This window comes from Dasypus novemcinctus, chromosome 18 (genome assembly GCF_030445035.2).
Source record: "Dasypus novemcinctus isolate mDasNov1 chromosome 18, mDasNov1.1.hap2, whole genome shotgun sequence".
In the NCBI taxonomy this organism is placed as follows: domain Eukaryota; kingdom Metazoa; phylum Chordata; class Mammalia; order Cingulata; family Dasypodidae; genus Dasypus; species Dasypus novemcinctus.
In genome coordinates this window covers 37,400,944-37,415,455 of record NC_080690.1, presented here as the reverse complement: position 1 = coordinate 37,415,455, position 14,512 = coordinate 37,400,944, and the positions used below count along the sequence as shown (strand labels likewise).

Sequence of the window (14,512 nt, the reverse complement as noted above, 5' to 3'; positions counted from 1 at the left end):
GCCCTAACCACTGGGCCAAAGTCCGTTTCCCCAAAGTATTTTTAATATCCAGTGATGGAGAACACTTAGATCTCAGATAAATTCTGTTGATGGACGGATTTTGGCTTCCAAGAGGTTAAGCATCTCTAATTTTTTTTACCTTCTCTTTCAATTTGCGCGGCCACACGGCAAAAGGAAAACAGCGAGAATGGTATGCTGAGGGCATGCACAGTTCACAGTCAAGAGAGCCATAAGTTTTTAATTTTGAGGCAATCTCATTTATCTATTTTTCCTTTTGTTGCTCATGCTTGGAATATATGGTTTAAGAGACCCCCACCTAGGACAAGGTCTTGTAGATGTTTCCCTATGTTCTCTTCTAGGAGTTTTATGGTCCTGGCTTTTAGGTTTAGGTCTTTGATCCATTTTGAGTTGATTCTTATACAGGGAGTGAGATAGGAGTCTTTTGTTTATGAATATCCAGTTTGCCCAGCACCATTTCTTTAAAGAAGAAACTGTTCTGTCCCAGAAAAGTGGACTTGGTAGGTATATCAAAAAGCAGTTGACCATAGAGGCGAGGGTCTATTTCTGAACATTCAATTTGATTTCATTGATCAATGTGTCTATCTTGATGCCAATACCATAACTGTTTGACTACTATAGCTTTATAATACAGTTCAAAGTCAGGGCGTCCTCCAACTTTGCTCTTCTCTTTTAGGATGTTTTTGGCTATTTGGGACCACTTTCCCTACCAAATAAACTTGGTAGTTAACTTTTCTTTTTCTATAAAGCAGGCTGTTGGAATTTTGATTGATATTGCATTGAGTCTATCAATTTGGGTAGAATTGACATTCACAGTGTTTAGTTTTCCAATCTGTAAGCACAAAATGTCCTTCCATTTGTTTAGTTCTTCTCTAATTTCTTTTAGCAGTGTTGTTAGTTTTCTGAATACGGATCCTTTATATTCCTGGTTAAACTAATTCCTAGATATTTGAGTGTTTTTGTTGCTATTGTAAATGGAATTTTTTTTCTTAATTTTCTCCTCAGCTTGCTCATTACTAGTGTATAGAAATGCTACTGATTTTTTTTGCATGTTGATCTTGTATCCTCCACTTTGCTGAGTTCATTTATTTTTCCTGATTTTAGATGGAAAGCTTTAAACTTCTCCCCAAAGAGTGTAGTGATTTCTGTGGGATTTCACACCTATCTTTTGAAGCATTTTTATCAGGAAAGGATACTGGCTTTTGTCCAGTTATTTTTCTGCATCAGTCAAGATGGTCATGTGTTTTTTTTCCCTTCTGTTCGTTAATGTGGTGTATTACATTAATTGATTATGTTGAACGACCTTTGCATACCTGGAATAAAACCTACTTGACCATATTGTATAATTGTTTTCATATGCTGCTGGATTTGATTTGCAAGTATTCTTTTGAGAATTTTTACATCTATGCTCATTAGAGAGATTGGTTTGTAATTTTCTTTTCTTATAGTGTCTTTATCTGCCTTTGGTATTAGGGTAATGTTGGCTTCATAAAATGTGTTGGATCATTTTCCTTCCTCTTCAGTTTTTTGGAAGAATTTAGACAGGATTGGTAATAATTCTTCTTGAAATGTTTGGTAGAATTCACTTATGAAGCCATCTGGTCCTGAACTTTTCTTTGTTGGAAGATTTTTGATAATTGATTCAATCTCTTTGTGATTGGTATTCCTGTATTTCTTATAGAGTCAATGTAGGTTGTTTGTAGATTCTAGGAATTTATTAATTTCATCTTGGGAAACGGACTTTGGCCCAGTGGTTAGGGCGTCCGTCTACCATATGGGAGGTCCGCGGTTCAAACTCCGGGCCTCCTTGACCCGTGTGGAGCTGGCCATGCGCAGTGCTGATGCGCGCAAGGAGTGCCGTGCTACGCAAGGGTGTCCCCCGCGTGGGGGAGCCCCACGCGCAAGGAGTGCGCCCGTGAGGAGAGCCGCCCAGCGTGAAAAGAAAGAGCAGCCTGCCCAGGAATGGCGCCGCCCACACTTCCTGTGCCGCTGACGACAACAGAAGCGGACAAAGAAACAAGACGCAGCAAATAGACACCAAGAACAGACAACCAGGGGAGGGGGGGAAATTAAATAAATAAATAAATCTTTTAAAAAAAAAATTTCATCTAGGTTTTCTACTTTGTTGGCATACAGTTTCTCTTAATACCCTCTAATAATCCTTTTTATTTCCGTGGGGACAATCATAATGTTGCCCCTTTTATTCCTGATTTTATTTATTTGCATATTCTCTTTTTTTCTTTGTTAGTCTTGCTAAGGGCTTGTCAATTTTACTAATTTTCTCAAAGAACCAGCTTCTGGTTTTGTTGATTTTCTCTATTGTGTTTTTGTACCCAATTTCATTTATTTCTACTCTAATCTTTGTTATTTCTTTCTTTGTGCTTGCTTTGAGATTGGTTGCCTGTTCTTTTTCAAGTTTCTCCAGTTCATTTAGTTCTTTGATTTTAGCTCTTTCTTCTTTTTTAATATTAGGCATTTAGTACTATAAATTTCTGTCTCAGTACTGCCTTCACTGTATCCTATTAGCTTTGATGTATTGTGTCCTCATTTTCATTCATCTCAAGATAATCTACTAATTTCTCTTGCAATTTCCTCTTGACTTACTAATTAAAAGTTTGTTGTTTAGCCACCATATATTTGTAGATTTTCTCCTTTCCCACCTATTACTGATTTTCAGCTTCATTCCATTATGATCAGAGAAGGTACTTCATAAAAATTTCAATCTCTTGAATTTATTGAGAGAGCTGTGTTGTGGTGCAACATGTTGATGTAGTCTGTCCTGGAGAAAGATTCAAGAGCACTTGAAAAGAGTGTATAACCTGCCAATTTGGGATGTAATGTTCTGTATATGTTTGTCAGATCCTGCTCATTTTTCATAGTGATCAAATTCTCTGTTTCCTTGTTGATCTTCTGTCCAGTGGTTCTATCTATTGATATTAGTGGTGTGTTGATGTCTCCACCTATTGTTGTAGAGACCTCTATTTGCACTTTCAGTTTGCCAGAATTTGCCTCATTATTTTGGGGCACCCTGATTAGGTGCATAGGTATTTATGACCATTAATCCTTCCTGGTGAATTGTCCCTTTTGTTAATATATAATGGCCTTCTGTATTTCGTATCACTTTTTTTCATTTAAAGTCTGTTTTACCTGTCACCAGTATAGCTACTCCTGCTCTCTTTTGGTTTCCATTTTGTGTAAAATACCTTTTTCCAGTCTTTCTTTCATTCTTTTTATATCTTTAGCTCTAAGGTGAATCTCCTGCAGATAACCTATGGGTGGCTCATGTTTTCTTATCCCTTCTGTCATCCTGTGTGTTTTGATTTGTGAAGTTACTCTATTAACATTCAGTGTTATAACTTTAAAGCCATTGCTTACTTCAGCCATTTTATCCTTTGGCTTTCATATGTCATGTCTTATTTTTGCTCATCTTTTTACCTTTTTGGTTACCCTTTCTGATAATCTTCGCTTCAGACACTCTCCTCCAAGCTTCTCTCTCTTGTCTTTTCTTTTCTGGCTGCTGAACTCCCTTTACTGTTTCCTTCAAAGCTGAATTCTTGTTTAAGAACTCTTATTTTCTGTTTATCTGTGAATATATTAAGCTCACCATCATATTTGAAGGGAAGTTTTGCCACATGAAGAATTCTTAGCTGGCAGTTTTTCTCTTTCCCTACCGTGATTACTACCAGATCACTACCATGACTGCCTTCTTGCCTTCATGGTTTCTGAAGAGAAATCCATAGTATGTCTTATATGACTTCCCTTGTATGTGATGTTTCACTTTTCCCTTGTTTTCAGAATTTTCTTTTATCTTTGGCATTTTGCATTTTTATATTTTGTGTCTTGGGGTAGATCTATTTGGATTTTTTCTAATTGGATTACACCATTCTTCCTGGACATTTCTATTCATGTCATTCATGAGAGTTAGGGAATTTTCAGTCATTATTTCCCCCAATATACCTTCTGCCCCTTTTCTCTTGACTTCTTCTGCAACTCATATGTTGATGTACTTTGTGTTACCATTCAACTCTCTAAGCCCCTGCTCAGTTTTTTGGGTTTTTTTTTTTTAAAGATTTATTTTTATTTATTTCTCTCCCCTCAGTTGTCTGCTCTCTGTTTCTGTTCACTGTGTGCTCTTCTGTGTCCACTTGTATTCTTGTCAGCGGCACCAGGAATCTTTGTCTCTTTTTGTTGCGTCATCTTCCTATGTCAGCTCTCCATGTGTGTGGCACCACCCATGGGCAGACTGGACTCCTTTCACGCAGGGTGGCTCTCCTTACGAAGCGCACTCCTTGCGCGTGGGGCTCCCCAACCAGGGCACACCCCTGTGTGGCATGGCACTCCTTGTGCAAATCAGCACTGCGCGTGGGCCAGTTTACCACACGGGTCAGGAGACCCTGGGTTTGAACCTTGGACCTCCCATGTGGTAGGCAAACACTCTATCCATTGAGCCAAGTCTGCTTCCCTAGTTTTTTCCTATTTTTTCTTTTTCTGTTCTTATCTTCAATTTCAGTTGTTCTTTCCTCTACATCACTGATTCTTTCTTCCATGATTTCAAATCTGCTATTGTGTGCCTCTATTGTATTTTTAATCTAACTTATTGTGTCTTTGATTCCCATAAGCTCTGTTATTTTTCTATCCAATATTTCAAATTTTCCTTGTGCTTGCCCAGTGCCTTCTTAATGTCTTTTTATTTCTTTAGCCATGTTGTCCTTCTACTCCATGATTTGATTTAGGGGATTTGTATGAGTCTCTTTCAAGTTCTGTTTCTTATCTGGAGCTTTTATTTGTTCATGTGCCTGGATCATATCTTCCTTTTTCTTTTTATGACTAATAATTTTTTTTGCTAATGTCTAGGCATCTGATTCTGTTGCTGAATTTACTCACTCTGACGTTCAGTTTCTGTCTCTTTGCTAGGAATTTACACCACTTCTGCTCTCCTAAAATTCTTGGTTTCTATATCTCATTCAATAATGATAAAATACTACCTTATACTATAAAATATCTTTGAAAATGTTTTATCTTCTATCTAAAGGCAGGGTCACCTCATCTTATATAATTTTTATCCTATACAGTTTCTCTCTCATAGTAAATGTGCAATAAAATATTATTGCATAAAGGAACAGTGTATATTGTTGGATGGGTAATTCAACTAGTATTTAAGAGTATATAATGCGGGAAGCAGATTTGGCCCAACTGATAGGGTGTCTGCCTACCACATGAGAGGTCCAAAGTTCAAATTCAGGGCCTCCTGACCCATGTGATGAGCTGGCCCACGCACAGAGCTGATGTATGCAAGGAGTGCCGTGCCACGCAGGGGTGTCCCCCGTGTAGGGGAACCCCATAAGGAAAGCAACCTGCCCAGGAATGGTGCCACACACACAGAGAGCTGACGCAGCAAGATGATGCAACAAAACAAGACACAGATTCTGGGTGCCGCTGACAAGAATACAAGTGGACACAGAAGAACATACAGCAAATGGATACAGAGAGCAGATAACTGGGGGCGGGGGGTGGGGAAGAGGAGAAAAATAAATTTTAAAATAATAAAATAAAATTTTAAAAAGTATATAATGGGAAGTGGGTGTAACTCAGTGGTTGAGCGCCTGCTTCACAAGTATGAGGTCCCAGGTTCAATCCCTGGTACCTCCTTTAAAAAGAGTATATTTATAATACAAGGCAATAATTCTGAATTCATACCCATAACATTTTTAGGTACTTGAAATATTTTAAGTTTTTATTATACTTATTATATTCAATATTTATTTTAATGACCTGTGGTTTTTTTTTTTTAATGTGATTCAAAACAGATGGACAAGGAGAGAGGAAGCTGACTTTTATAGAGTTGTATCTACATTTGGAGTGGTATTTGATCCTGACAGAGGCCAGTTTGATTGGACAAAATTTAGAGCAATGGCTAGGCTACATAAGAAAACTGATGACAGTTTGGAGAAATATTTGTATGCATTCATGTCTATGTGTCGGAGGGTTTGTCGTCTTCCTTCCAAAGAAGGTATGTATAAAATTTCTTTTTTTTCTTGTTTTGGCCAAAGTAACAAAATTACTAAAATTCAGGAATTTCCAGTTTATCTCTTTTATGTGAGATTTCATTACTGTCTACTTCAGCATAGAACAACTTTTCAGACTTACAAATAAGCTATACTTAAAGATCCTCTGTTTCCTTAATCTTCCTGTCAAAAGAGAATAAAAGATACACATTGAGGTTTGGGAAAATAGCTAGTGTTTGTATTAATGGTTAGGGAAAGGTAGAACTTAAAGAATATCTTTCAGTAAACAGAACTAATTTATATTTTTAGTCCATCTCATAGGAACTGTGCTGAGGGACTATTTAATGATAACTTTGCAAGGAATGAAGTCCCTACTCAAAAGACATTTTAAAAGAAATTTGGTAGAAAAAGATCTCTACCCAGGGCCTTCTTTTTAAAAAATAAGGCTGCTAATCAGAGGTGCTAATATTCAGTTAAGGAACTGTTCTGGGGTGAATTTCATTGTTTCCAAAGCCCAGAGAAATAGCTCGTCCTGTCAGCAATACCTCTTGATAGTTCTGTTATAAGCACTTTTCTCTCTTCTTTGTTGAATATAATTTCTAACTGTTGAACTCTGTAGCCTCCTCCTATTTCATGTAAAAATATAAATGGTCTATAATGGGACTTAAATTCAGATGAGATTGTTTGTTTATTTGCTTGTTTTAGTTTCGCTTCTAATAGTTTTTGTTCTTGATCCACTAAAGTAGCCAATCCCTTGATTATCCAAATATCAGATAATTTGGCACATGTTTCAGTCTACTTTAAGGTCTTTTTTTAGACCATAAGTGGTTTAAAAATAGGTAAAGCCAAGTGTTTTGTCTTTTATTATTTTTATATTTCCAAGAGGCCCTCCTTCCTTTTTTATTTTAATACCCATCAGCAATCGATATAAGTTAAATTCATCACTTTTGATTTTAGGTTTTTTTGGAAAAAAAAATAGGAAAAGTTTACTTATTAATTACTCATTTTAAAGGTACAGCTAATTTGTTAGAAACAGAGTGAAGTTTTACTTAGTTCAGTGTTTCTCATCCTTTCTCAACATCCTTAGCATCTTGGTAATTTTTTCTCAGAGCCTGACATCAAAAAAAATAGCTAATAGTTCTGTTTAATGAGTAATTAAGTTGAAACAATGAAATAGGTATTTATGTCATCAATCTAGTAATTGTATAAAAACATAAACTTAAAGAGAAATATAATATTTTTGGTTATTTTTGGGCATTGTACAACCAGCTTTTCAAATCTTGGAACCATATTCATTTTTGCATGGTACTTGATTTTTTTTTTTTAACTTTTTATTTTGAACTTTTTAACTTACAAAAAACTTGTGAAAATCAGGGAGTTTCCATATACCCTCACCCTGCCTTTTCTAATGTTAAAATCTTACATAACTAGTAATAATACAGTTATCAAACCAGGAAATTAGCCTTAGTTCAATACCATTAACTAAACTAAACTAAATGCCTATTCAAATTTTACCTGTTTTTTCACTAATGTCTTTTTTCCCCCAGAATCCTACATTATATTTGGTAGTTTCTTAGCCTCATGACCGTGATACCTTTCAAAAATATTGATCAGTTATTTTGCCATACACCCTTCAATGTTTGTTTGTTTGAAGTACCAGGATTAGGGATTGAACCCAGGACCTTGTATGTGGGACGCCAGCACTCAACCAGTGAGCCACATCAGCTCCCTTGAGTTATTTTTTATTTGTTTACTTGTTCTTTGGGGTTTTTTTTTTATTTTTAGGAGGCCCCAAGAGCCAAACCCAGACCTCCCCTATGGGAGACAGGCATTCAATGGCTCAAGCCAGATTCATTCCCTCAATTTAATTTTCTTTTGTTTCCACATGATTAGATTGAGGGTTTGCATTTTTGTCAAGAGTAGTGCAAAAGTGATGTTTTGCCTTTCTCAGGTCATCATATCATGGGGTTCATAATGTTGATAGATCTTGTTACAAATGACATTGTTCACTTGTAGTTTTTATACTGGAAAAATCCAGTACCTTTTGTTTTTCATATTTAAATGTTTTAATTGGTTATATTTTTTTCCACTGTAAAATTACTTTCTTTTTCCCTGTACATACTATGTTGTGAACAAATATCTTAAGATACTTTAAGACTATGCAAATCCTGTTTCTCCTCAAATGGTCTCCATTGATGTTAGCATTCATCAGTATGTCTTGTCTGCAACAGTTATAACATGGAATTGTGCTACAAAGAAGAATAATATCTTCTTCCTAGTCTGTCTGATCAATCATTCATATCAGTATTTGTGGATATTTATTTAGTCTATAAGTTATAATTCAATAAATCATTATATTATAAATAATAAATCATTATTTCTTTTGTTGCTCTAATTGTTTCACATTTCACCATTAGGAGCTTTTTCAGCTTGGCCCCTATGTTCTTTCAGCAAACCCCTATCTCTTTCTGAGCAACTATCCAACTGCCACTAACCCAGCAACACAAAGACATGACATCATCAAAAGCAACGTAGCATCATCTCACGTTGAAACTGAGCTACATCAAGTTAGTTCATGCAGAGCCTGCCAGATGTTCCTATGTTTCACTCAAAAATTGGTGCCCCTGTGAATTCACTGCAGTACCCAAAGTTACTTCAGTGCAGCTTGGGAAATGCAGACTTACCTTTATTTATGGTGTGTCATTTAACAGTTTTAATTTGTTTTGTTTTGTTTTGTTTTGTTTTTTTCTCTTTCCCTCCCCGTTCCCGTCTCCCTCCCCTTCCCCTCCCTCACCCTGCTACTTTTGCTGTCTGTGTCCATTCGCTGTGTGATCTTCTGTATCTGTTTCTCTTTTTGTCTTCTCGTCTCATCTTTCTTCTCTGGGATTCACTGGGATTCGATCCTGGGGACCTCTGATGTAGAGAGAGGTCTCTGTCAGTTTCACCATCTCAGTTCCTGGTCTCTGCTGTGCTTCACCTTGACTCTCTCCTTGTCTCTCTCTTGTTGTGTCATCATCTTGCTGTGTGACTCACTTGCGCAGGCACTGACTGGCTCACCACGTGGGCACTCACGCCATCACTGGCTCACCACGCAGGCACTCACCTCACCACGCGGGCACTCGCGCAGTCGCTGGCTTACCACACAGGCAATCACATGGGTACTCGGCTCGCCATGCGGGCACTAGTTCACCATGCAGGCACATTTTCTCTTCTTCTTTTTTCACCAGGAGGCCCCAGGGATTAAACCTCGGTCCTCCCGTATGGTAGGCAGAGACCTTTATCACTTGAGCCACATCGGCTTCCTTAATTTGTTTTTATATGTGAGTCTAAACAAATGTTTTTCTCTTTGATTAGGACAATTAGAACAAAGACATAGCTCATAGGAAATTTCTTAAAAGTGAATTCCTAGTTTTTTTTAACATTCTTACAAAATAATCCTATGCTTTCCTATTTTCCTATTTTTAGAAGATCCAATTGTGTACATTATATGTACATGATTTTTAAATTAAATTTTGTTGAAGGGAGCAGGTGTAGTTCATTGGTTGAGCACCTGCTTCCCACATATGAAGTCCTGGGTTCATTCCAAGTGTGTAGTGAAAATTGTGAACTTACGAATGTGTATCATCATACAGGGCTCCCATATATCACCCCACCACCAACACCTTGCATTCTTATGAAACTTTTGTTACAAACTGAAATAGCATCATCAAAATATTACTAACGTTAGCCCATATCTTACATTTGATGTATTTTCCCCCAATCCACCTGATTATTAACACCCTGTATTAGTATTATACATTTGTTACAGTTCATGAGAAAACATTCTCATATTTGTCCTGTTAACCAAAGTCCATCTTCAACATCTGGATTCCCCGTGTTATACAGCCCCATGTTACATGACTTTCAGTACTTGTTTTTAAATGTTACATTTCTCATTTTAAAATATTAAGTTCTAGAAACTATGCAATGATATAGAGGTACATTTTAGAAGTTGCATTATTTGTTTCAAATCTATAGTAAAGAATTTTTGAAGTTAATATTTCTTATGTCCTTGTGTCTATATAGAATTGTTGGATCCAAATATTTTTATCCAGCCAATTACAGAAGAACGTGCTTCTAGGACTTTGTATCGTATTGAACTTCTAAGAAAAGTACGGGAGCAGGCCCTCCGACATCCACAATTGTTTGAACGCTTGAAGCTTTGTCATCCAAATCCAGACCTACCAGTCTGGTGGGAATGTGGCCCTCATGATAGGGATTTGCTTATTGGAGCTGCTAAACACGGGGTGAGCCGAACTGATTATCACATTCTTCGTGATCCTGAACTCTCATTTATGGCAGCTCAAAGAAACTACAGTCAAAGTAAGATGGCTCACTCAAGGACTTCTACCCCACTTTTACAGCAATATCAAGTAGCACTTTCTGGTTCTCCTCTTACTTCTCTACCTAGACTCCTAGATGCTAAAGGTATTATTCTAGAGGATATGAAAGTTAAAAGTGAAAACCTTAAAGAGGAGCCTCAGTCTTCTGAAGAAGAGTCTATGTCTTCTGAGGAACCCAGGACACTAATAAAGTCTGAACCTGTAAGTCCAAAAAATGGTGTTTTACCCCAGGCTCCTGGAGACCAGAAATCTGGTGGAAAAGGCGAAACCGACAGACGCATGGTTGCAGCCAGAACAGAACCCCTAACTCCAAACCCAGCTTCTAAGAAACAGAGATCCCGCAAAAGAGGATCAGAATCTAGTTCTGATTCTGACTCTGATTCTGAGAGATCATCCTGTTCTTCCAGATCATCTTCTTCCTCGTCCTCCTCCTCTTCTTCTTGTTCCCACTCTCGATCAGGTTCTAGTTCTTCTTCATCCTCTTCTTGTTCTTCAGCATCATCTTCATCTTCCTCATCTTCATCTTCTTCTTCATCTTCTTCATCTTCGTCAGAAGAGAGTGACAGTGAAGAAGAGGAAGTCCAAAAACGAGGTATATGCAAAAATTGATTTGTTATTTTTAAGGCAATTTCAAGTGACCACAAAAATAATTTGATAAGCAATGTTGATATCTTGGTAAGAACTAATTAGATAAGCAGGTTAAAATTGCTAGCTTAAATTTTAAGCATACACATTTTCTTAAAGAAGTACTATTGAAAAGCAAACTAGAATTATTGGTACACATTCTCTATTCAATAGAATACCAGGCATTGCAAAATAGCTTAGTTAGCCAGAGAAATTAAGAGATTTTATACAATAGTTTTATTTCGTAATGATTGCCTCAAATGTAGTATTATATTTTATCCTAGAACAGGTTGATCATTGAATAAATAAAAGATAATATTGTAATACAGCTACCAAAATTCTTCTTAGACAAATACACAAGAGTATCATAGGTCATGCTTGGCACCCATCTACTGAGGAGATAGGACAGGAACTAAAGCTGGTCAGCAGAGTAGTGGTATGGTGGTGATCTCTGCACGTATCCTTGTAGCAGTTCAACACTTAAGGCATAAGAAAATGAATCCACCTCAGATGAATACAGGAGCCACTGTGGCTTTAATTGCCTTATACCCCAGAGGAGAAAGAATCTCTTACAACAATTCTTAGGCATATCTTCCAGGATTCCCATAAGGGATATGCCCAATTATAAGAGTTACCTCATTTAGGGAAGTCTGGTGTCCCCATCAGTTATTCGCAGTCCTCCCAGTCAAGAATCCCTTCTGTCCTAAACAGTGTCTCCTATACAACTGACATAAGCCATCCTTATCTGGTTCCAGGGAAATGGATCTAAGAAATTAGTTAAGTGTCACATTTTAATGCAGAAGGGGAAAGGTGTTAAGTTTTGTCTTCACCCCCCTTAAAGACACTTATTTTGCTTTTGTGTTAATTTTTAGATATTTTATTGTATTCTAGGTGAAGTTTTCCTTTTTTTAACCACTTGTATTTCTTTTTCCTTTTCAAATATATCTGAATAATCATATAATATTTGAAAAATATTTGTTTTCTGCAATTCTTATTCCATGAAAACTTCATTTAAATGATGCTAATTGTTTTCAGCAGAAGGTACTGCTCTTGTGAAAGCCTATGATGAAGAAAGTGTTGCATCACTGAGCACTACCCAGGATGAGACCCAGGATAGTTTTCAAATGAACAATGGGACACCAGAGTCTGCTTATATTTTACAAGGTGGATACATGCTAGCAGCTTCATACTGGCCAAAGGTAAATGAAAAATTTCTTGTTAGAGAAGTCACTTTTCTCAGTATTTTTCTATGTTGTTTTAATGGTAGATATTCTTATTATGTGGAAAATTGATCAGCTGGGGAGAAGGGGCAAGATGGCAGCAGAGTAAGGAGCTCCAAGAGTCAGTTCATCCTACAGTGCAGTTAGTAATAACCCAGAGCTGTCTAAATCACCTGTTGGGGGGCGGCCAGGAGACGAGAAGAACATCCTGCAACATCCTTGGAAGAACAGAAGGAGGAGACTGCCCATTACTGTGAAGATTTGTGACCAGAATATTCCACACCATGAAGGCCAGAGTCCATCCCCCACTGGCAACACAAGTTCCCTCAGGAACTGTTCTCTGGCTGGAGTTGGATACACCAGTTCCCAAAAATAGGGGAGGAAGAGACAGTCAGGCACGAACTTAAGCTACTGATTAGTAAATTCAGATGACCAGAGTCCAATCTTAAGAACAGCTAAAATTTGAACCTGTTCAAGTCATAAAGAGGCTAGCAGCCTCCATTTTAACCCCAACCCTAGTATGAGGGGAAGTGGGGCTGATTGAAAATCACAGTGACAATAGGGACCAGTTTCTTTCTACCCAGGTTGGATTGCTGCCCTTACCTGGACTCCAGCCCTGCCTCCAGCAGGGAGGAAGCTGGGGGTCCCAGCACCATCCTCTCCAGGCAATTATATTCGCTTTCAAACTGAACAGATTAGACTGTTGGGCACCCATGTGGCTTTCCTGCCCCAGTAGGATTCCTCAGAAGCTGTTCCTCAGTCTCTCCAGTCAAGTGTACCTGCTATTGGCCCACATGACTAGATTTTTGGGCAAACCTGTGGCTACATCCCTGCCCCCCCTGCAATAGGATAGGAGTTGGGGGCAGTGTTTCCTCAGCCTCTCCAGGCAACTAGATCCTCTTTCAGACTGCATGGACTAGACTGTTGGACACATCTGCGGCTCCATCGCTGCCCCTGATAGGAAAGGAAGGACAGTGCTCCCTCAACCTTTCCAGACAATTATAGTCACTTTTATCCCACATGGACTAGATTAGTGGTAGTGGGCACACTAATCTATACCCACCCCTATACCCACCCCTGTGGCTCTATACCCACCCCTGACAGGGCAGGAGGAGGGACAGTGCTCCCTCACCCTCTCTGGGAAAATGTAGCCAGCATTGTCCTACATGGACTAGATTGCTGTGGCTCCATCTCGCCATGGACAGAAGGAGGGACAATGATCTCGCGACCTCTCCAGGCAACTGCAGTAGATTTCAGCCTGCACAGACTAGATTTTTGGGCACACTGTGGCTCTGTCCCCACCCCAGTAGGGGAGAAAGGTAGGAGAAGCTTCATCATTGTCTGGGGCAATATGGGCAGCTTCAGCCCCACAGCTTACAGTACCAACCATATTCTTAGCTCTTACTCCACAACCAAAGGGAGAAAGGACAAGAAACAGATGAAAAAGCTGAAAATATTCAGATTGGCTAAACATGAGCCACTGTAAAGTTCCAGATTAGATTGAACCAAAAATCAAAGGGGGGCTGTAGTACAAAGTCAATCAAATAGAAATCCCTAGACTTAAGAGAGAAACTGAGCCCAGAATAAATACATCTAGGAAATCAGATGATGAGACACCAACAGAATATTAACAATCTATACCAAGAAACAGGACAGTATGGCCCAGTCACAGGAAAAAACTAAGCTTCCACCTGACCTACAGGAGTTGAGAGACCTAATCACAGATGTTTAAACAAATCTCCTTAATAAATTAAATCAGATAACAGAAGAGAATAAGAATATTAAGATGAGCACAAAGAAGTATTTGAAAGCATATACAGAAAAATCTTAAGGGAATGAAAAGCACTATAAATGAAAATAAAAATACACTGTAAGCATGTAACAGCAGATTTGAAGTGGAAGAAAAAAGCAATTCATCAGATTACAAGGGGTGCCCAATGAGACTAAGTGCTGATTTCTCATCAGAAACCATGGAGGCAAAAAGACAGTGATATGATATATTTAAGATACTGAAAGAGAAAAGCTGCCAGCCAGGAATCTTATATCTGGCAAGATAGTCTTTCAAAAATGAGAGCATTTTAAAATATTCACAGATAAATAGAAACTGAGAGAGTTTGTAAACAAGAGATTGACTTTGCAGGAAATACTAAAGGGAGTGCTGTAGCCTAGAAAGAAAAGACAAGAGAGAGGTTTGGAAGAGAGTCTAGAAATGAAGTAAAAGTAACTAAAAGTGTAAAAAGGAGTAGTGAAATAAGATGATAGA

At 38.1% G+C, this 14,512-nt stretch overlaps 1 protein-coding gene across 15 annotated transcripts in view; it reads left to right on the top strand.

The window, feature by feature from the left end:
- Positions 1-14,512, top strand: part of CHD9 (chromodomain helicase DNA binding protein 9) — a 330,078-nt gene that overhangs the window by 288,463 nt on the left and 27,103 nt on the right. For 10 of the 15 annotated variants that reach the window (XM_058280018.2, XM_058280021.2, XM_058280026.1 and 7 more), the window contains 3 exons: positions 5,826-6,028; positions 10,089-10,997; positions 12,065-12,228. In XM_058280018.2, the coding sequence (XP_058136001.1) occupies positions 5,826-6,028; positions 10,089-10,997; positions 12,065-12,228 (1,276 nt within the window). The remainder of the gene's footprint in view (positions 1-5,825; positions 6,029-10,088; positions 10,998-12,064; positions 12,229-14,512) is intronic. The other 5 variants (XM_012523904.3, XM_023587822.3, XM_058280022.2 and 2 more) reach the window with 1 other exon arrangement.